The 21908-nt window shown below is 37.9% G+C and overlaps 1 protein-coding gene across 4 annotated transcripts in view; it reads right to left on the bottom strand.

Moving 5' to 3' along the window:
• The window catches only part of ZCCHC2 (zinc finger CCHC-type containing 2), a 48770-nt gene that overhangs the window by 6303 nt on the left and 20559 nt on the right, over positions 1-21908 (bottom strand). For 2 of the 4 annotated variants that reach the window (XM_076330414.1, XM_076330413.1), the window contains exons 4-13: positions 21578-21649; positions 18174-18286; positions 16150-16244; positions 12746-12829; positions 10917-10974; positions 8116-8254; positions 6549-6613; positions 5563-5657; positions 2804-2932; positions 610-2118 (exon numbers count right to left, since the gene is read on the bottom strand). In XM_076330414.1, coding sequence (XP_076186529.1) covers positions 610-2118; positions 2804-2932; positions 5563-5657; positions 6549-6613; positions 8116-8254; positions 10917-10974; positions 12746-12829; positions 16150-16244; positions 18174-18286; positions 21578-21649 — 2359 coding nt within the window. The remainder of the gene's footprint in view (positions 1-609; positions 2119-2803; positions 2933-5562; positions 5658-6548; positions 6614-8115; positions 8255-10916; positions 10975-12745; positions 12830-16149; positions 16245-18173; positions 18287-21577; positions 21650-21908) is intronic. The other 2 variants (XM_076330416.1, XM_076330417.1) reach the window with 2 other exon arrangements.

Here is a 21908-nt window from a genome sequence, read left to right as displayed (position 1 = left end):
GTTCCAATTGGTTTCTGCCTTTTTGCTGCAACTTGTCTGAAAAGTTAAAGCGTGTTTCATTCATGTATTGCATGATGGGGCACAGAAGGATGGCTGATTGTGCAAAGGGAAGCTTTAGAAGAGTTAAAATTATCAAATGGCCAGTCTGTTGGTTTGTTTTTTTTAAATTCTCACAAGTCTTAAGAATCCAAGTTTGTATCATAGACAGTAATTGATATCTTTCACTTTTTGCCAATGAATTCTCTCCAAAAACACACTGAACAGGAATGGAAAAATTGAAACAACATGCAAGTCTCGTCATAATGCCAAAAACAAACCAGTGAAAAAAGAATGACAATTTAGGACTGATATAGTTTGACTTCCCAGCTCCAAATCATACCCATTTTCAACTTCACGCTGTGAACCCCGTTCCCTTGCACTGTTCTACAAAATTTTCAGGTATAGATAAGATACTTTGCAGTTTTAGAGCAGGTCACTAGTGCACAACCATTTACACAAAACATACACACGCACGCACACCTTTCTGCAAGACCAGAAACAGCACATTCAGAAAGGTAAAGAGAAACTGCTAAACTCAAAAGCAAGTCCGCTGGGAGTTATCATGATTACCTTGTTGACTGGCCTCCATGGATGACTGCTTACAGTCCTGCGCATAGTGTCCACTTACACCACAATTGTAACATGAAACGTTCCCATTCTTCTTGGGTCCCGACCCATTTGTGTTGGCAACTACGTTAGGTGCTGGATATACAGGATAGAACCTCCCAAATCCTGCCATCTGCTGCATACCATAGTTGGCTTGGCTCCCCATCACTGGGTCATGCATAAGCCCGTTTGCATATGGAGACTGAGGCAGGAAGAAAGGAAGTTGTGTTCCATTGCTTTGATGTGCTTGATTGAGGTAGCTGCCATTGCAAAGTGATGGCAGAGTGAAGAAAGATGGAACTCTGTAGACTTGTCCATGAAGTGGATTATGATAAAAATAGCTATTAATCTGAAGGCTTCCATTGGTCCCACAGCTACACCTACGTCCGCAAGAACCACAAGGACCAGATCCCAACTGCTGCGGAGGTAACATTGTCCCGTTAGTGTTATTATTTCCAACAGCGTTTATGTAGGATGTGCTGTCACTCTGTGCAGTGCTGTGTGTTAAAGCAGGGCTCGGGCTAGGGGCAGGGCCTGGCGTATGTGTAGGTATTGCAGGAGGAACAGTGGACTGGACCTGACCAACACCTAAGCCAGCTGACTGAGGTGGTGAGGAAGTCGCTACAGTGTTTAGCACGTTTGTATTCTGGTTGGGCAACACACTGGTAGCATGAGGACTGCCTGGCAAAGCGTATGAAGCTGGTGGAGGTGGCGGTGCTGCTGTGGAGAGACCAGCTGCTGGAAGAACTACCTTTAGATTGGTAGGCTGAGGGATTGCTCCTGGGTTTCCCTCAATGTGAGGCACCATTTGATTCAGTCCTACCACCTGGGATGCAGGTTTTGTGATGGGATCTGTAGTAGGAACTGGGGATCCTGGGAAACTACCTGGATTGTGGACTGGGATAAAGGCAGTATTTGGTGAACCAATACTTAAGTTTCCTGTCGGCTGCTGCGGTCCATTAACTGTGCAACTTTCCGATGATCCCTGTGGAGAGGGCATTTTCAATCTATGTATTGCCAAATGCAAAGCAGGGCTACCAGGCTGGACAGAATGTGGAAGGAAAGTGGATGGGACGGGCAACGGGGAAGCCATCAGCTCAAGGCGTTTCTCAGGTTCACCAGAGGTCACTGGGCCCATTCCACCAGGAGGTGAATTTGCAGACTCTCTCACTGGCGAGACAGCAACAGGCGTGGTAACAAGCATTCCCATTGTTTTACCATCTGCAGATATGGGTGGCGGGACAACTGCTTCAGGCTTTTGGGCAGCGCTGTGCATCACACAGTGTAAGGCAGGCATGAAGGAAATATGTTGAAATTTTGCATTCAAAGGATCTTCTGAAAGGCTTCCATTTTCATTATTCACTGAAGAGATCTGAGCAGACGATTTGTTCATATTTGATGAACTGACAGCACTGTAGCCTGTAAACCTGGTTGTATTTTGATTCCCAGAGTCCTCAGAATTGCTGTCTGTATCTGTGGAGACAAAAGCATTTGTCAGAGTCAGAAGAATGAATCTGCAACAATATAGTCATGTCCTCGACTCATTTACCCATATAAAACTTCCTAAGTTTGATGATGCAAATGATAGTTATAACTTTGAGATTATTTTCATTCAGGAAAATCAAGCTAGGTCAATCTCCATCACTTGCCTATATCAAACTGCCCAACTAGCTACTGTGTCTTTGACTTGTGTATATCTGCAAATGTGAAGAGTAGGACACAGACCGAATTAGGAATTTGCATCTACTTAGAAAGACATTAACACAGCTTACTCAAATTTGGAAGGAGTGGCAAATTAAACTGTCAATACAAAAAGAAGGACCTCTCAGACACATAATTCAATATTAAATCGGTCTCTTTCATGCCGAAGTCTTTCCCATTACTGTACTGCTGAAATTTCTCAAGAGAGCCATGCCACTGAGGTCAGAAAATTACTACACGTATGTAGTAACCTAAAACTCAACGGTATTTAAACAGTCCTGCTATTTGCTAGAAGCCTTCAAACCGTCCAGTCATGAAACCCACAAAGCAAAATGTGTTCTGTGGCTAGCTCAGAAATAAAAGCAGCTAATAAAACTGAGAAACTAATTAAAATTAATACAAGAAAGAGATTAGTCTAGGAATAAAGATGTTCATGCACACTATCCATAAATACCACCTCTGTCTTTTTCATCTTCACTATCAAAGCTTTCCCTCCCATCATGTCGTGGACTAGAAGGAGAACTGTAACTTTCAGATGATGTTTCTCCACATGTGTCATGACCAGATCCAGCGTCCAAATTCAGATCTAAAAATAAAAATTGGCATTTTTATTTTTAATCTCAGTATATGGAAGTGAGGTTATTTTGGTTTGTTCACATCTCACGCTAGTTCAGATTTTTGTTTGTTCCTACTTAATTGCATCTGTCCCCTGCATTCCTAACATTCCCACTCCCAGCAGTCAGGACTGGTCCTGTCCCTAAATTTGCGATGACTGAATCCTTGGTGTTAAAGAAGGTGACACTGAAAATTGGTATTTATGCAGAGCAGTGAAAAGAAATGATCATCCTTAATAAATTTTGCGATGCTTATACCAAATTGCATTATAATAATAACTTCCTCTGAATGGTAGCAATCAAATGTTTCCTTTTAAAGAAATGCAATACTCCTTGGTCATACCAGCAAAGGCAGAAAGCTAACTCAGTGGGCAACATCAAAATAATACACCCTTTTACAATTAACTCTTCTGGAACAGGCTTTACGCAAACTGTATCAACAAAACCTGTTTAAAGCAAAAGAGGTGAACTAAAAAAGTGTAAAATTGTTTTCTAAGTTCTGAATGGGATCATGGGAAACTCATTTGCTGGAAACCAGCTTTCAGGGTGAGTTTAGATCCTATTAGTGAAGTCAAGTAGCTAGTATGCTCTGGCTTTCAAGTTCAGCCTCAGAGGTGAAGGAGCAAGACAGATGCACCCTCTCTCAGAACATATACCAGACACTAGCTTCAAGGAAACACCAATCCCCAAAACCTTGATTGGTAAGACTCCAGGACAAAAATTAGAACACTATTATTTATTTTATTAATTCTATTAAATTATTATTTTATTTATAAATTATTAATTCATTTATTATTGCTATTGCAAGCATAACAGGTTGGGATAAGTCATCAAAAAGCTGCCTTAATGCTTCAACTCTTGAAATAATTTCCTGGATTAAACCTGGTCAAATTATTTTAAACAAGTGTTTTGAATAGCTAATATAACCTGGAGCAGCAAGTGTCAACTTCACATCACTGAAAGGAAGAGTCTAAAGCTAGCCACAAAGTATCAAGTCTTCAAAGTTACAAGTGTAACTAACTGATGACTCAGAAAAGCTAAAAATAGGGAGGAAAAAATGGAAGAACACATGATGCAGTTAAGAGTTACTGACTCAAAATAGAGCATTTCAAACCAAGCCTGGATACATAAAGCTAGGCAGAGATTCAGATTGCAACATGGAATTTTTTCTTTAGACTGTATCTCAATAGGGTATCTCAAAAGACATTTTGATGTTTGTACACAAATGCACAGGTAGAAAGCTCATCTCTGAGCAGGACTTAATTGCTTCCAGCCTCTGTGGGTTGCAGTTTCTTCTTGGAGGGGCCCTGACTAGCCAACAGTATCAGACAGGCAGTTTCACATCTGTGGAGTGGGTAGTGAGTGGACAGAACCCTTGTGGCAAAGCATTCCCTATTTAATTTTGCACTGCGTCACACAAAATTGCACCACCTCTTAAAGTTATCGTCAGTTCATAAAAGCTCAGTGCGTTTTGCCTGACAACGAGAACAGTAATCAATCAGAAACGTACACAGCAAACCTGTCCTGTAGAGTATGTTTTCTGCCTGTACAGCCCTCAGCTGTAACTTTCTAAAATTGTCCTGGTTTTGCTAAGTTTGTGAACTGTGAATTCATAAAGTTTTAGTCAAATACTGTTTGTAGAAGGTAACAAAAACTGCCCATAAAACACATGACAATAATTCAGAATGGGATCCGCCTGGAACTCTCAACAGTGAGAAGTGGTGAGAAGAAAGAATGAACGCTTAATCAAGACTGTACCCCAAGTGGAAGCAAAAGCAAGACAAGGCACTTTGTAAGAGTCCTTTTAACACTTATGCTGATTAGGTGGTATAGAAGGCGGCAAATTCTTTGTCAACTTTCTGTCATGAGAACTAAGTATCAGAGAGGCAAGGCTGCAACTGATACTGGGAGCTTAGAAAACATCAAGATGGCAAAGTCAATGGGTAACGTAGCCCTTCAGAAATTTGTAATAAAGCTTGGAGACTCAATTTACTGAAGGAACACGAATATCATTTTGTCTTATAACTGACTGATGTACACAAGTCTTGGCCTAGACACTAGAGTTTGCTACATTACCCAAACTTGAAAACCCTGTTAGGGTAGCATACACAGTTCTGTGTTGTAGCTCAGTAGTCACTTGGTTTAGACACTACAGTTCATCAATGGTTCGCACCAGAGGGTTTTTATACAGGTTCCTCATGGCCCATTCCACAACAGCTGAAGAAATTAGTAAGCTGCAAAGAGAACACTAATGACGAGATGCTGGACCTCCACACACTCGGACTGCTAAATTTCATAAAGAAGAAGCCCAACATTAACTGTTTCTGTAACTACTACTCCACATAAGGAAACTTATGGAGACTTTACTAGTATTTTTCCAGTTATGTGTGGAAAGAGAGAAACCCTAAGCAACTGCATACAGAAGACTTGAGTCTAGCATGTTCTATACAGCAAGTCAAAGCACAGACTAGACAGCCAACATGCTGACTTGCACCAAAACAGATTTCAGGCTTGTGATTTCCCCTTTACTGCAGAACAATGAATAACCCAGCAACACTGGAAATTCTATTTCTTACAAACAGCTTGGGAAAAAACATCTTACCTTTTGCTGTCCCTGTACGGATGTGCTGTGATGCTGCAACTCTAACTCCATTAGTCCTGTTATTCAACCGGCAGTCAGTTTTCTTTGCTTTCTCCCTGTGTAAATAATTTTCATGGGTTTTTTTCCAAATGCATGGGCACAAATAACCAACCGTGAATGAACATATAACGCCACTGTAAACAAAGGCAGTGACTCCAGGCCAGAATTGTATATTTAATAACTATAACAACAAATGTAGGTAATAAAAAAATAGGTAAAGGCTGTTAGTGCAATATACCAGGAACAAAACTGCAAGCAGTGTTACTAAACACTATGAATAAAGATCTAAAAAAGAAAACACACAAAAAAAGAAACAGTGCAGCTGATTCTAAAGTCGCCTTTGAAAGCTGATGTGTGTAATGCAGTGTACACCAGACTAGCATAAAAGCGTCTGGCTACAGACTAACAAAATGAGAGAAAGTCAACTTGGAAGTAGGCAGAGTATTAGATAATGGTGGAAACGTTTTCACTTCCTCACAGTGCAGGACTGGGTAGCCCACAGGAAGTTCTGAAGCCCTCTGATGTGCAAATTATCTTCAATAAAAGATTTCAGCAAGTTACCACCCACCGCGTAATGTTAAAGGTTGCTGTCAATCCTTATTCGATTTTCAGTGTTTTCTGGACAGCTTTACACCTTTTAACTTTCAAATAAATATAACATGAAAAAAGGCAATTCAGTATCGGTTAAGAACCTACTTCTGCTCCTTCATCTTTTTGCTAAATGACAACTGGTATTTTGAGAAATGAATGCATACAATTACATTCTATTTTTCAAGTTACTTCTTTTCAGAAGATAAAATAAGGATTTTTATGTAGACTGGCTTCACGCTATGCCAGCTCTTGTTCCACAACAGCAAAACAAAGCACCTAATTGATTGCAGACTCTGTGTACCAAGGTGAATGCATTACACTTTGTTTCTGGATTACTGGTTACATCGGAAACCTACTTTTCCAGCTGTGGCTTTCCTTTCTTCTTGTTTACTGTAGACAGACTTCGTTTTTCTGCTGTATGCTAGACAGAAAATACAAAGACGCCAGTCAAACAACAGAATTTGTATCACAAAAACCAACAAAAAAAACCCTTCTACACCGAGAGGTCTGCGAGTCCAAGACTAGTGTGCTCACAGGTGCTATAACCATACAAACAACTACTTGTACAGTGCATCCAGGCCTTTAGAATAATGCATCATCTTGCGTTTATGCCATTATCAGCAAAACACTCAGCAAATTACTACTTGCAAATATTCCAAAGATATCAATCAAATTATTGTTTGCATGCTGTCTTTCCTCTTGAGGATAAAAACAAATGTGTTTCATCACATACCCCCTTAAAAATGCTAATCACAAGGCCTAAGGGGCTACAGAATTTATTGATTTAAGTAGAATCATTTGATGGTTGGAGGGTAGGAAGTACATGTGGCAAATTATTTTTACATAGTGACAAAGCAGGTACCCAGCCTTAAACTGGAGGTTGCTGCTAAACTAACTCTAGAATACAACCTAGAAGCACAGAAGAAAAAACATAGCATCTGCGTAATTCTTTAAGTATACGATTACTAGCTGCTAGTAATATCTCAAATTTTACTCCTTTGCCAAATACATGAAAACTCAGAAATAATCTCTGTCCAAATATGCTGTATTTGGACATCCTTTAAATAGGATGTAGCTTTTCCTCTGCTTTAGTATATTAATTTTTTTTTTGCCTCAAGTTTGCAATAGTTCAAGCTTTGATGCAGTCTACCATTTCATCTTTAGAACCAAATCTCAGTTCATTACCCTGCTTTGTGAAATAAGGAAACTGTTTTTGTTTGGCTTGCTATTCCCCACATAATAATCAATAGCCAAATTCTGCATGTAGAATAAGAGTAATATTAAAGTTCAAGGTAAGCAGTAAGCAACCTTCCTTCCCCCAATTTCAGTAGATTATTTTATTTATAAAGAATTATTCTTCTCAACTATACTCACACCAAAATTGACCACTGAAGAGACACAAGTCTCACAAAAATTGTATATCCATCTAGCTATTAAGTATTAATCTTTGTTGAAAGAAGTTAAGTTACTTAGATAATGCAGGTAAGATAGAAAGAATATGTTTAACCTGTTGTCCCTACTGTAGCATTAATATGGTTTAGTTTTTAATACAGCTTCTAGTTTATTCCTTGCAATAACATAGAAATTCCCCAGGCGTTCTGAAATTCTCTCTGATGACAATATGTTACAGTAACAGGGAAGTGTCTGATCAGAAATGAACATTAGACTTCTCTGATTACTTATATCCTACTGGGAAATTTTATTTACAAATTCATAAACAAAATATGCAACTTTATGAGACAGTAGTAAGTAATTATGAGGGTTTTTCTAATCAAGATAAGACAGTAGCAACTTGAACGTCAACACTTATTTGTACGATTTTAGCAGGGCTCTTCATCTTTTAAAGCTAAATCTAATCATGTGTAGTGGACAGTCTTCTCAAATGTCTCAGAATATTGCTTTAAAGAAAAAACAGCAACACACCTGGTCAAGTTGGTTTGTACAGTGCTCTGGGTGCTGCTGGACAATACAGCTTTTTCTTCTCCAGTCCATTACCCCATTTTGCTCAGAGTGCTGTATGTTAAGGCTATCCAGTGAAGAACATTTTGCACTGCTAGTGCTGCTGAAAGGAAGAAACAGAAGTTATGCCAACGTGAACAAACTTGCAGGCTTTTCCTACCAACACACACATTTTTGCATCGTGTTGGGAAACCGCAGTATTTTGCTTTCAGAAAACCCTAGAAATGCTCAAGAGATTTAAAAGATGTAAATTACAGGAGTTCTTGTGCTCTAAAGTTATACTAATGATCTGAACATAATTGGAGTTCCTTTTTCCATTTGTCTACTATAATTTGATGCAAAATTCAGAACAACAGAATTTGTAGAAAACAGTACTTGAGAGAAGAGTTTCCATGGATATTTCTGCATGTTTGCTTTTTTCATACCAGACGTGGGGAAATTTTCCAGATAGAAATGTATTCTGGATTAATCTTCTTTCTTCCTTATCGTTAATAACAAAGCTGGAATTACTTTGTAATCCCTATTTCAGAATTCATGAGACACTTAAGAAAAGGAACGCATGGCTACTTACAGATCATACTGCAGCTGTGTTTATTTGAATTTCAAAATAGTTATCTCGCTTTGTATTTTTACCTTCAGGATTGCTAGTTTTGAGTAGTGCTGGGAAAGGGAGTTGCACATGGCATTTACTTTGGACCTTATAATGCCTTCCACAGAAGCTTCTCTTAACAGCAGCCGATCAGAAGCAATATTTAACTAGGTCTGAGAGCACTGGTCAACAAAGACTGCTGGAAAAACAGTCAGGGTTCTAACAGAGTCAGTAGGGCACATGGACCTATAAGCTTTTCATCTATTGTACAAAACCACGCCCTATTACTGACTGGATGCACCCCCCTCCAAAAAAAAAAAAAAAAAAAAAAGAGGAGTTAACACTTTTAAATTCTTTTCAAAATACTTATGCTGATAATTGAAAGTGCCTTTTAATTCAGGGCTGTTGGCAAGCTGCTTCATGAAGGTTACTGCAATATGAAATGTTACTCAGTCCCCATGATGGCAGAAATCTAGCTCACTCCAAAGCATAAGACATGCCGAAGTTCCAGTAGCTACTTACCAAATACCTCTCGAAATTAAGTGCTCAAACTACTTAAAAGATGTACAACAAAATGTTAAAAAAAACCTTTAAGAAAATGGTGAGAACCCAAGAAGGTCCCAAAAAACAGGCATGAGCCCATGACTGCAGAGATATAAGCAAGTTCACTTTAGAAACTTTTGCCGAATGGAGTTAAGTGAATCCACTGCCAAATTTACTGTCTTTTCATGTAAGCTGTGATACTACTAAATTTTTTATTTCGTATGTCCGACCTTATTCCTACCAGTAAATTTTTGGACCTTTTCAAGAGTAAGACTGCCATACTGAATAAAAACAAAAGGTAGACAGATGTAATGTACAAATTTTCCTAAAACGTACCAATGCTATTTGAGATGAACTGCTCTTGACTCTAGACAGTTTTATACATATGTAAAAGAGAAAAGTTTTATTCAGTGCCATTTCTTTAGAACCCAAAATAACAGGCACAGATTTTAAGAAGACAGATACATAACACGAACAGGAGAGGACTAACAGACCTCTAGCAGTCAAGTAGTAAACACTTTTTCCCCTCTTAAATAAACAGAAGATAATAGCTAGAAAAAGGAGTTTCTACCAAGGAAGTTCGTGGAAAGGCCTGTCCCTGTCTTTCCTACCTGGAAGACAGATCCTAAACTACAGCCAGCTTTAGTATACTTTATTATACAATGAATAAGAAAAAGACAAATTTTTTATTAGTAACTATATGCTGGTAAGTTTGGATCCCGCTCTTACAACTTCATAGTAGGCTGTATATCCACTGGTATAATCAGATTTTGTCAAGATGACATTCTCTTCTTGAAGAAATGTAAGTTGAGAGTAAGTAGGAAGGTTAAAAAACAAAACAGAAACAAACCACTAAGCTGTTCACTTGCTAATTTCACAAGAATCTTGTCTGTGAAAGATCTGTGAACCTTAACCAACATTGTTTTGTGCTATGTTTATATTCTAATTCCAGGTAATTTTCCCACCCTGAGATAAATAAGTTTTACAGATAAAACAACACAGAACAGAACTGTAAACCACAATAAAATTTGTATCCATTTTTTCTCTTAATATAGTTGAAGTATTGCACAACTATGTGCAAACATATCCAAAGTTTCTGGTCAAAATACGTTAATGGGTGAATTCACATTACATACTTCATATATCTGAAAGCATATATAAACTACTTTAATATGGTTAAGAAGTGCTTCCACTTACAATGGACGTAAACCAGCAAGGTATACATGCTTTTGCTACTAAGCAAGGGAAAGAATGGACTACCTTCTCCTATAAGGTCATCTTTGAAGCTACTGAAGAAAAGCTTAAAATCAACAGCACCGGAAATTTGTTACTCAGCTTATAAACACAAATCGAAATATAAATGCAAGTAGTGAAAATTCACAAAATTTGGGGGAGAGTTCCAAATGACCTAGACCTACAGATACAGAAATAGGATCTTTTGAAATATTTTTCTAATACAGATTAAGTTAATAACACCCCCCCCAAACAACAAAAAATAAGACAAGAACACCCCACCCCAACCAAACAAAAACCCCACAAACAAGCTTTAATCTAGAAGGAAACACATACTCTCAAAGCACTAACAAATGAAGTTCAGAAATGTAGCATGGTCACATTACATCCTAGTACCTACTTGGCAACAGGACTTTTTCCATTATGTTTCTTGTGAACTGCTGTGTGTTGCATTACATCTGGAAAAAAATAAACAAAGCAGAATTTCAATAGCAATTCCTATTTCCTCTTTTAGATCAATCCAACAAATTCATCTTTCCATCACTACCAGACACTTAGCAGAAGACATTTCCGTTAAATAGGCTAGGCTTAATTTACAGTGCTGAAATTAACAGGTGTTGCATAGAGGAGAGATCAGTTTGTATAGACAGTATAATCAAGACTCTTTACCTTCCATTTCACAGAAGAATGAAACAGAAAGCTAGGAACTATAACAACCGTTTATGTTTGCTCACCTCTATATTTAATCGTAGGGACTAAATGCGTGACTGAGTATCACCCAGTATGAAAGGATGGAGAGAGAAGAAAGGATTCAGTCAGAAAAGTACAGAATTTTGTATTTTTTTTCTGAACTGCTAAAATTCATCTCAAAACTGTCACACATTCTGAATAGTGAATGAAGACAAGTCTTACACAGAAGTATTGCATTCTGAACCTCAAAATTCACTATGCCAGTAAAGCTTTGCAAATTACATTTGACATAAAAAGAGACACTGTTTCAAACAAGAAACAAGAACTTTAGAGATGTGGTCTACCCTTTTCTTTAAGGCAACCGTTAAATTTTAACAAAAGCAACTTTTCTTGATTCCAACTCTTGATGATCTTGACCTTCTTGGTAGCTATCACTTTGCCTGAACTCCTCTCAATGCTACACATAAGTCCAAATCATGATTGGGGGGGGGAAGGGAATCATCACAATTTTTAAACTTCTGGTAGCACTTCACTAAAATGGCACAAAAGGTGTTCTGAAATGCATTTGTAGTTTCATCAGGTGAACAGATTTTTTTCTTAAGGACAGTATATAGAAGACTATTTGAGCATCTTCCAAATATATTGTAAATTTACTTGGTGCATTCTGAACTCTAAAGAATATGGTGGTGATTTTTTTAAATAAGGAAAAGCTGTCTGAACTGCATATGCAGATTACTGTTTGCACATAAGATCAACCACAAGCTTCTTATTAGTTATTAATGTTTAACAGGATAAAAGTGGTGTCACTCTGTGAAAGCTAGTATAAGTGTTCAGTGGTCCGTGTTCACCTATGAGTCCCATTTCTCATCCTTTCCACCTAGCAGAAGCTTATACTTGTTCGCTACTGAAAGCGATGCAAAACTGGCTTGCCATTCCTTTCAAAATGAAATTACTGACCAGCCACTAGGCTGCTGCTTCCACACGTGAACTGTTTTTGAGATATTTGGAAAACACCAGCTTTCAGACTGTAATCACGACTCACTACAGTCCCAAACAGTCCTTATTAACAGTCCAGAGTATAAAAACAGCATAGGTTAAGAATAAGAAGAGGAAAACCTGAACATCCTTTCCGAGTAAAACTAAAAGCTAGATAAATTTGGCACATTTAATGCAAAACAGTCTGCAATTCTTGAAATGCTGCACTGAACTTCTAACCCTGGTAACTGAAGAATAGGTAAAGACATGAAAAGCTACAAACAATCTTGGCTCAAGTGAATTGTAAAGTGTATCTTCCTGGTTGCTCAACACAGCTGTGAACTTCTGCCTCTGAGCTGTCTATGAACACTCCCAGTCCTTGGATTATACAGCAACCTCCTAAGGAAACTGCTGAAAATATACAAAAATTCTTCATTTACATAGCAGATTTCATTCAAATCTCTCAGCTTTGTACCAATGAAGAAAATCAGTCAACTGCATGATTTCCAGAACTGAGTGTGGCAAAATTTCTCAGAGAAGAACCACCTTTGAGTACACAACTACCTTCCTCCTGACTTGAAGCTTCTGAACTGTCCTCCTTGAAGTGTTCTGGTGCCTTAACCGTCTTCAAAGAGGGTTGTAAGTTACCTGCAGAGAATAAAGTTCACGTAGTAACTTTATAGATCTTGAACAACTAGACAGTTCCTGAATGTTTGCACTAAACTGGAAGCTAGGGAAACGGAAGACTGAACTTACTGGTTTGCATATGGCAATAATTTGAACATTGTCTCCTCCAAAGCAGGCCATCTCCAAGAGTAAAGGCTCTATGGAGATACTTCTATTTTAAAGAAAAGAGTGTGCAAAACAATTTTAAAGCTATGGTGCAATTTCAAAAGGTTGGGATCGTGATTACAGTATTAAAAATATTCCTATTATCCTGCACTTTGGATTTTTTTTATAATCTTTTTTGTGTTACAGCAGGAAATGGGAGGAGACCAAATGATAGTTATTAGAATTCTTCTACAACAAGTTATACTCCTCCATTGTCAAATCATTCACCTGCCAAGGGACCTACTTGGGCCAAGGTCTTCTAGTGCCCTTAACACAGTCTTCATGAACAATTTCTGCCTTTTTATGCCAGATGGGATAGAAAAAGAAGTGGCAATAATATTTACAGGTTTTTTGCAAAAATACCACTGCCATGCTCTAAAAAAGGACTAAGTATGGTAATGAATCTACCTCCAGGAGTCTACTCTTTCCCTCTCAAAAAGTTCCAAGTTAGTGCAGATAAAAGCATCTGAAAGCTGTTGTTTAGGAGCTTGAAACGTTGATAGGAAGATCTCTCCAAATATTGTCTGCACTGAACATGCTAAGCCCCCAGAGATCATGCTCTAATAAAGTCTGTTGGAATCAAAAGTCTACTCCAGCCTGAAAAAGTGTCTAAAATAACTGACGTTATGAACCAGGAGGGAGCTAATTGATTTCCTCCTTAATGGAACCATGGCGGCATAATTACACTTACTGAATATATTATTCAGTGTGAGATCCCAACTCACATTTAAGGTATAAGACCCTTCACTGAACACAGAATTTATTTCCACATAGGTTTTACTAAAACCATACCCTTCAGAAAGAGTGAATATTTTTGTATTTCCGTGAAGAGACATTTTTATCCTGAACTCTAAATAGCAACTGAAGACCCATTAAAGCCACAACTGCTTTGTCTGCCAATTAATTCTGCACATCCGTTTGAGAACTGATGAGACTTTTCTTAAAGACACGCTTCCCCCACTCCCCTCCACTGTCATCACGTTCAAAATATGCCACCACAGGCTAGCTTGCAGTTGCAAGTATTAGCAGGATTTCAGGAATCCCAAACAGGAAACCTTGAAAAACACACAGAGGCCACCTGTGGTGAGCTACCCCAGACAAGTCATCCAGTCCCCCTTCTCAAAAGAAAAACAACTATGCTTAGATTTATCGCACTATTTGTCTTCACCAAACTTTTTCTTAATATCTAACTCAATGTCAGGGCCCTGAACCATACCAATGGGCTTTGCAACCTCTTCCCCTGCCCTCCCAAGGGCTTCACCTGCCTGTGCTCAAGATCCAATCTCATACAGAGCAGTTCTTCAATTTTGGGTGAGACTGCTGGGAAAGAACTGGCAAAGGTCTCATCTGGAGCCTCCATCCTTTGGCTTGGGAGCCACACTTGAGCTCAGGCCCTTGCCTGGGGTGCAGTGCAGCCATGCCCGTGCCTGGCCATGTACCTCACTGATCCTGTTCTTAACCCTGACCCACTAACTTGTTTTTCTGCCTTGACCTCAGATCTGCCCACTGCTTTGGACTTGTCTGGTAATCACCAGATTCTTGCCTGACCCTGGTCCTAACCTTCCTCACAGCAAGTTAAGCCCAGTGCTTTCTGTCTTATCCATCAGAGAGAACAGATCATCCTCTTTACATTATGACTCTTTGGTATTTGAAGACATAAGTCATCAAAGTAATCTCCTAGCAGAGAGGAGTTTTTCTTCCTCTCTGCTAAACAATTAAGTTCTTCATCCTATCTGTCCTGCATTCTAGATCTGACAAATCCTCACAAACTTTCGTGTACCCAATTATTTATTTATTATTATACAAATTATCTCCCATTTATAATCACATTATAATCTGTAAGACTTCCTGCAGAATTGACATTTGTCCATTTTACTCTTCTGATCTACCTACCCCACAGATCATTTCTGCCCTGCACTAACCCAGTCAAGTCTATCGTGATGGAACCTGGCACTGGTTCTTTTTCAGACCATTTCAAATTATAATCAGGTACAACAACACATTTGCAAGTTTTTCCCACTTAGATGTAGTCTACAGATTAAAATATGCATACCCTGTGCAGTGTGCCTATCATTAATGTGAATCTTTCTGGACTTTGGAAACTCTTTCCTCCGCAATTCATTACACCAGAGTTGTCAGAATTTTCACAGGAGTAAATTCCAGCCAGTTTCACAATCATCCTGGACCTCATTAGCTTAACTTTTTCACAGAACTGCCATGTAAGAATGTCCTAAGTGTTACTAAAAAAAAAAAAGTATCGCAAAATGACCTACAGCTTCTACCCTAATCACAAGGCTTCTATCTGATCATGGAAAGAATACATTTGTCACAGCAGATCACACCCATCATTTCAAATTAAAGTCAGCTGTCATGCCTCTATTTTCTTCCAAGCACATATGAGCAGTCTGTTTGAAAACTCCAACTTATTCAATTCCTTACTAAGGTCTTCTGCAATTTCTGAGGCAATGGCCTCGGAGTCAGTGCCTTAACTGTCATGGTGTATAACATGCATCGAAAGAAGGAAAGATTCAACAGAAACAAAGACCACATCCTAAGGCATCCATACAGAGAAGCTAAGGTTAGGTTGTACAAACAATTTGTAACACACAAGTAGGTAAGAGGTCCACCAAGGAAATCTCTGCAATGCAAATGCTTTGAACAAGATTCTGTATGTTCTGAAATTAGGACCGTCCCACTATTTATGTACTATATACCCCAAATTAATCTTAGTTTAAATATCAAGACAAACACTTCATCTCCAAAAGAAACCAAATAAAAAACAGAGGTGATTTTTTTGGGTCAGCTCAAGCTTTTTGTTCCAAAGTTTAAGATTTCTTAAAAGGAAAAAAGTCCCAAACTGTTGCACATGCTCAATTCCTAATTACTTATTTTAACAGCATGATGGTACAAAGAAGGAAGAAAGAAAAGAACACAAGCTGATGCTACATAGCACTTTCCCACTGTCAAAAGCACGAGTACCTGCTGAAGTGAATATTCATTGGCAGGGAGTTCAAACACGACCAGTGGAATACAATGTAACATGAATACATAATTATAAAAACATAATTAGGCATGACAGGAAGAATAGCTTTTTATAGACTTTTTGTTATATAAAACAGCATTAGAATATTTCTTACTGTGAGTGTGCAAAGATTCTGATGAAATTGATTGGAAGAAGTTGTATACTCTCTGATTCTGCAGAAAAGCTTGCGATGTATTTGAAAATAGCTGCCTGAAATTTAAGTGAGAGTTTGTTAAATATTACTTATAAAAGTAATATTCCATAGGAAGAATACAAAAATTTACTACAGTACCACTTAAGAGCAAAGTAGGCAGTTCTGAAGAAGTCCAAATGCTTGAACTTGCACGTTCGGCATAAACAATGTTAAATGCTACTTTTGAGCTTTGTTGTTCAGTGCTAGTGTAAGGTTGGAATACAGCCAGTACAAGAAATTGGTATGATGAATTTTTTTTTGATGTAAAAGGTATGTGCTTTTGAGCCATCCCAATTCAAACATTTTAGCCACCTGTAACATTTTATTGAAGAGGAGTTTGGACTGAGTCAAAAAAGCACTGGACTTTATATTTTAACATTTAATTTCCCAAAACAATGCACCTGTTCCTTAAATACACTTATTTGGTTAAATACGAAGTTGAGTTCACCTATAATGTCAGTATTTGAGTTTCATCATTATCTCCAAGAGCAAAGGGTGGGATTCTCAATACCACCATGCACTGGTCTGAGTCTGTTCCCAAGAGGTCAGTGACAACTTCTATTAGCTTCAGAAAAGAAAACAGGCCAAGAATGAATGGTTTTTACATCCCACACCAATTTTTCAGTTATTGCTCACCAGGAAGCACTACCCGGTTCTATTTTTTTGGAGGGGGGGCAGGGGAGAGCAATTTTTGGCAATTGGGCACATACTTAAGATCCCCAAATAAATATGTATTAATGCTAAACTGATACTGTAAGAAAACTCAATTTGTATACAGTAATGCTATTATCACAAGATTATTCACGTAGCATTCCAGTACAGTCACAACTTAGCTTGCAAATTGTAATTATAGTGCCATGCTACAACATGGTTGGATACGTTTAAAGGTTATCCTCAAACTGAATATCTTGGGCTTGTAATTACTGTGCAGTGAGGTTTCACCTTTCTGTATTACAGATATGTCCTCTTCAGTCAACCTGTTTAACAAGTTTATTCATTTAAAACCAGAATGTTTATTAGCCAAAAATTACTTGCACAGATTTAGTTTTTGGCTTGACAATCAAGCCAATAAAGACAGACAAATAATATTACAGGTCAAAGTAAAAGAAAATTGGGAAGGGGGAGGTTGAAGCACACAGCAGCTCCGTATCTTCTATAGCTAAGCTATTAAGACAAAACCCAAAGATCTGATATGCTTGGACCTGCAGTATATTCTGAGCAGGAGCTTGAAAAGCAGTGCCTGATTCTTCAACAAGTACCCTAAGTCAAGGGACACTGCCTAACCTGATGAATAATTTAAGTTGTTTTGAAGAAGTTGAACAACCCTGACAGGAAGGAACAAACATAACAAGGTATCTGTAACAAACAAAAAGAACAGGGAGGCCCACCCAAATTCGTATTGCTGTTCTGAATTACAAGATTTGACCAACATGTCCCACACCCCAGGAAGCATCCTCACCGCTAGACAGTAGGCTATGAGGCCATTTTTTTAACATGTGTGAGCTACAATTGGTTTTATATACATGCTTCACTATTACTGTTCATTCTTTTCCAAATTCTGTTCTGTCTCTCACTCCATGCTGTCATAAAATTAGAACATATGTGCTTTGAGTTACTGTTTCTAATATTTCTAAATATACCCTTGTATAATGGAGGTAAGACCCTTGCTGAAGCGCTAATCATTGCTATATAATGCTGCTCAGGACAAACATTTTCATAATTGTATGATTACTTCTTTAGAAGTAATCCATTAAAGTTTAATAAGAGTCTAAATTTAAAAAAAAAGAAAAAAAAAGAGTTAAGGGTATCTATTTCATCACTGCCTTCTGATTTTTTTCACAAATTGTGTTTAGGCAGCAGAATTTCCACTGTCCCTAAAAGTCATCTAGTTTGACTTCAATCACTTTTCAGGTGATGCATTTCAGTTTATTTGCTAAAATATTTACCTGATTATGGGCTCAAGATCAGCATGCCTTCGTTCTTCCCTCTTCTGAAAACCCTGATTTAGTGCTCTTAAAATAGTCTTGTCAAATGCTTCAGAAGACAGTTCCTTTGGGAGCTGAGAAAAAGGTTAATGTTAAAAAAACGAGTAGTTGACATTTTAAAGACTGTATTTGTTCACAATCAGTCTTTATATCTTTTGGTATCAAAAAGAAACTGTATTGTTCCAGTTTGAAGTAAGGTAACTTACAGACTAAAGGTACAACAAATCATCATAATTCAGTTTTGCTAGAGAAATGCTTTGCTGTAAAGCCTCACATCAAATCCGAGTGTAAGATGGTTTAAAGCTCTATTTGAAAGAATTACATTCAGAAATTTACCAGAACTATGTTCTTTTCCAGAATAATTTACAGCCTTTTTTAATTTATTTTTTAAAATATTTCACACACAGAAAGTAGGTCTGAAAATAACAAAAAAATTACCAGGGAGGACTCAATGCACTGTACTCACTAGCATCACTTAGCTAGATTAAATTATTTTAAAGAAACAGGAGTAGAAAGGAGACTGTTTCAATTATATGATACACTAGACTTCAGTGGGCAATAATGAGATTAATCAATAGCAAGTCCTTCTCCAGTTGCTATTAACACTGAAACTTCTTACAAAAATTCATTATAACTGTTTCCAGTGCCAGTATTACAAAGTGAGGTCTTTTGATGTTCTAGTTCAGAAGGCAAAATTCTTGCATCTAAAGAGCATGTCTATTTTAAATGAAGAATATTCCCTAGAACAAAGATTTTTCACATTTACCACTTCCAAAATGATGTACTTAAGTACATGAAAGCTGATCAGATTTGTTAATTTATATTTTAAAAAAAAAAAAAAGGTCTTTTAATTTTGGAGCAATTAGAAGTGAAATGCCATAGCAAAAATGCTTTTTCCTAAAGTTAAAAGCTATTGCTAGTCTGGTTAACATCTGCCATCAGTTATGATCTAAGTAATTTACACTAGAGCAGCATCTTCCTCTTGCGTATCTGGAATACACCCAATCCACAGTGCCAGCTGGATATTACATCCTGCTAGTGGTACAACAGCAAAGCACTAAGTAATTATTTCACTGAATGAAGTGATACTATTAGAGAGACACTATGTCTAATGTAGATAATTGCTTGGTAACATACATAAAAGGAACTTCTGGACAGACAGACTCCAGACAGACAGGTGTTGTTAGTATTAGATTAGTACAGTGCTATAGCACCTGAAGATATAAAACCAGAAAGGAGTGCTGAAAGCAGCTTTTCTTAACTGACCCCTTTAGCTTTAATATGTGCTATTGAGGAACTCTGACTGAAAAATTAGTCAGTATTAACCAAAAGGTATCAAAAAGCTACTGCAGAAGCATGGGGATGAGCAAACCTCCTGTCCTGGTGTTTTGTATTTAAATTAGTCTCCGGAAACAGCCACAGCTTTTTTTCTTTAAAACTTTCATTAAAAGGAATTCAATTCCTTCTGTAGTTAAAGATTCAGAGTTACACGAACCCAAGATTAGGTGCTTACTATCTTAACTTCAGGTAATGAGATAGCCTTGTTACTACACGTTTGTTAGCCCTTCCACATATGTGGGTAATTTCCTACATGCGAAGAACAACTTCTGCTTATCATGTAAGAGAAGGTGCTCTTTAAATATAAGGCATCCAAGTTATCCCATTTACTACCTTAGTTTTTCTCACCGATGCTTCTATTCTGAAACAATTTTTACAGTTATCTTACTCCTATCACCCACAACTTTGGAATTTCCTATCAAGTATTTTGACCGTTCTTTTCTCTCCCTAGAAAATTGAGCATACTACTTAACAATGCCATGCAGACTGGAAATAAGAATAACAAAAAGCCAAAATGCAAGTGCATATGAACTGGACAGCATTCGTACTTCTACGGTGCTTTTTAAAGTAAGGTGTTTTATCCTGCTTTAACAATTCTCTCTTTCTTCTCTACTTACGGCTATCAAACCAACACAAATCAAATATATTTTTCAGCTGTGCACATTCTCCACAGAACACCTCAGCAAGCTCATAGCAGCCTGTGGTTGTCCTCCTCTTGTCCTGCCATCTTCTATATATCTAGACTCTGCTGGAGCAGTCAAGCCAGCATGTGGAACACTCCGCATCTGAAGAGCTGCCATCAGTCAAACCAGACAGCTCTGCAACATTTTGGATCCTGTCTGTTTGCCTGGCTCCTCCTCCTGGCAGCATGTAGGTACTAGAGGGTTCGTTTCAGAAACTGGTGTTTGTCTTTATTTTACAGGTAGAACAGGAGGCATGCAGTTGAACACTCATCCCAGAGCTGCACGGGATCCCATATGACAGTCCTGCTTTTAAGGTTCTCTTCAGGAGCAGATGCATGTACCCTATGTTGTGGGACACCCCATCCGCAACCAGAAATGCCATCCATAATTCAAATCCTCACAAATCAAGCTCTGGGAACTCTTGGAACTAGATATTCCAACTAGATTAAAGCAGTAGTGAATACTCACTGCTTCATTTCTACAACACTAGAAAACATAATGTTGATAATTGAAACAGTGAACAAGACAATGACCTTTGTACAGTAACTGGCTTTCCACTTGTAATTAACACTGCAGTTAAGAACACCAGATGCTATCAAAACATGCCCAAAACAGATCTTTCATTAGTGCCCTGAACAGTGAGCTTAAATACAGAATTTCCCAGAATAGGTGGAACCCAAACAATTAGACACTGGCAATGAAACACACAGTTTGAGGTCATCACACTCGTGGGGTCTACATGTGGCCTATGCACACAAATGCATTCCCTGCTTGGGGCAGGGGGTGGAGAACAGCTTAGAGAACTTTTACTTTTTTTAAACACGCACAAATAGTTGCTAGATTTTCTCAAATTTAACTCCTTGCGATAGCAAATATGCCTGCCTTTGTTCTACTGAAGAACACAACAGTAAAATTAAGAACTATTATGCTCATGGCTCTGCCTCATTAATTAGAAACAACAAATGATACTCTTAAGTTCATTCTAACAGGGACACCAATCAGCAAACAACCAGTGCTTGTACCTATACATTAACTCTGTGGGGAATATTAAAAACTCATCTGGTAGTTTTATGGTAGTTCAGTTAAAACTATAAGAGCAATTTCAGATGAGACAAACGATGTCCTCCTGGGAAACTCGCCAAATATTCTGTTGAGCTGCTTTATCTGTCAAGCTGCTCCACCACAATATACATTATTTAAATAGTTAATACAATTGTGAAGTACAAAAATCTGGTAGCATGCTTTTGTTTCTGTAATGACACCCCAGAAATCACAGCTCTCCTAGACTACTTCCGAAGTTATAAACCTGATGTGTAAACACTACTTTTATATTTCAATACATACTTTTAGCAGGAATTCCTGAAGCTCCTGGTGTGTTTTTGTTACACACGTTACCGAAAGATCGGACCAGGTTACCTAGTAAGGAAGGAAAAGAGAATGAGGAAAGTTTCTTTTTCCAAGTATCATACCAGTTTGCTGGTCTTAACATTTCCATCTCAGTAGAAGGGTTAACACTTGCAGGTAAGTAAATACCAGGCAAAACAGGGATAATGGTGTACCTTTTCAAAGACGTATACTGATTTTGAGTGTACATTTTAAGATCACCTTCATGTTATTTGTTGCTAGAGAGAGTATGAGTAAATTCAGGTGAATGCAATGAAGTCCCTGAAGATTA

This window comes from Aptenodytes patagonicus, chromosome 2, assembly GCF_965638725.1.
Source record: "Aptenodytes patagonicus chromosome 2, bAptPat1.pri.cur, whole genome shotgun sequence".
NCBI lineage: Eukaryota > Metazoa > Chordata > Aves > Sphenisciformes > Spheniscidae > Aptenodytes > Aptenodytes patagonicus.
The sequence above is the reverse complement of the archived record's forward strand: the minus strand, read 5'-3'. Positions and strand labels throughout refer to the sequence as shown.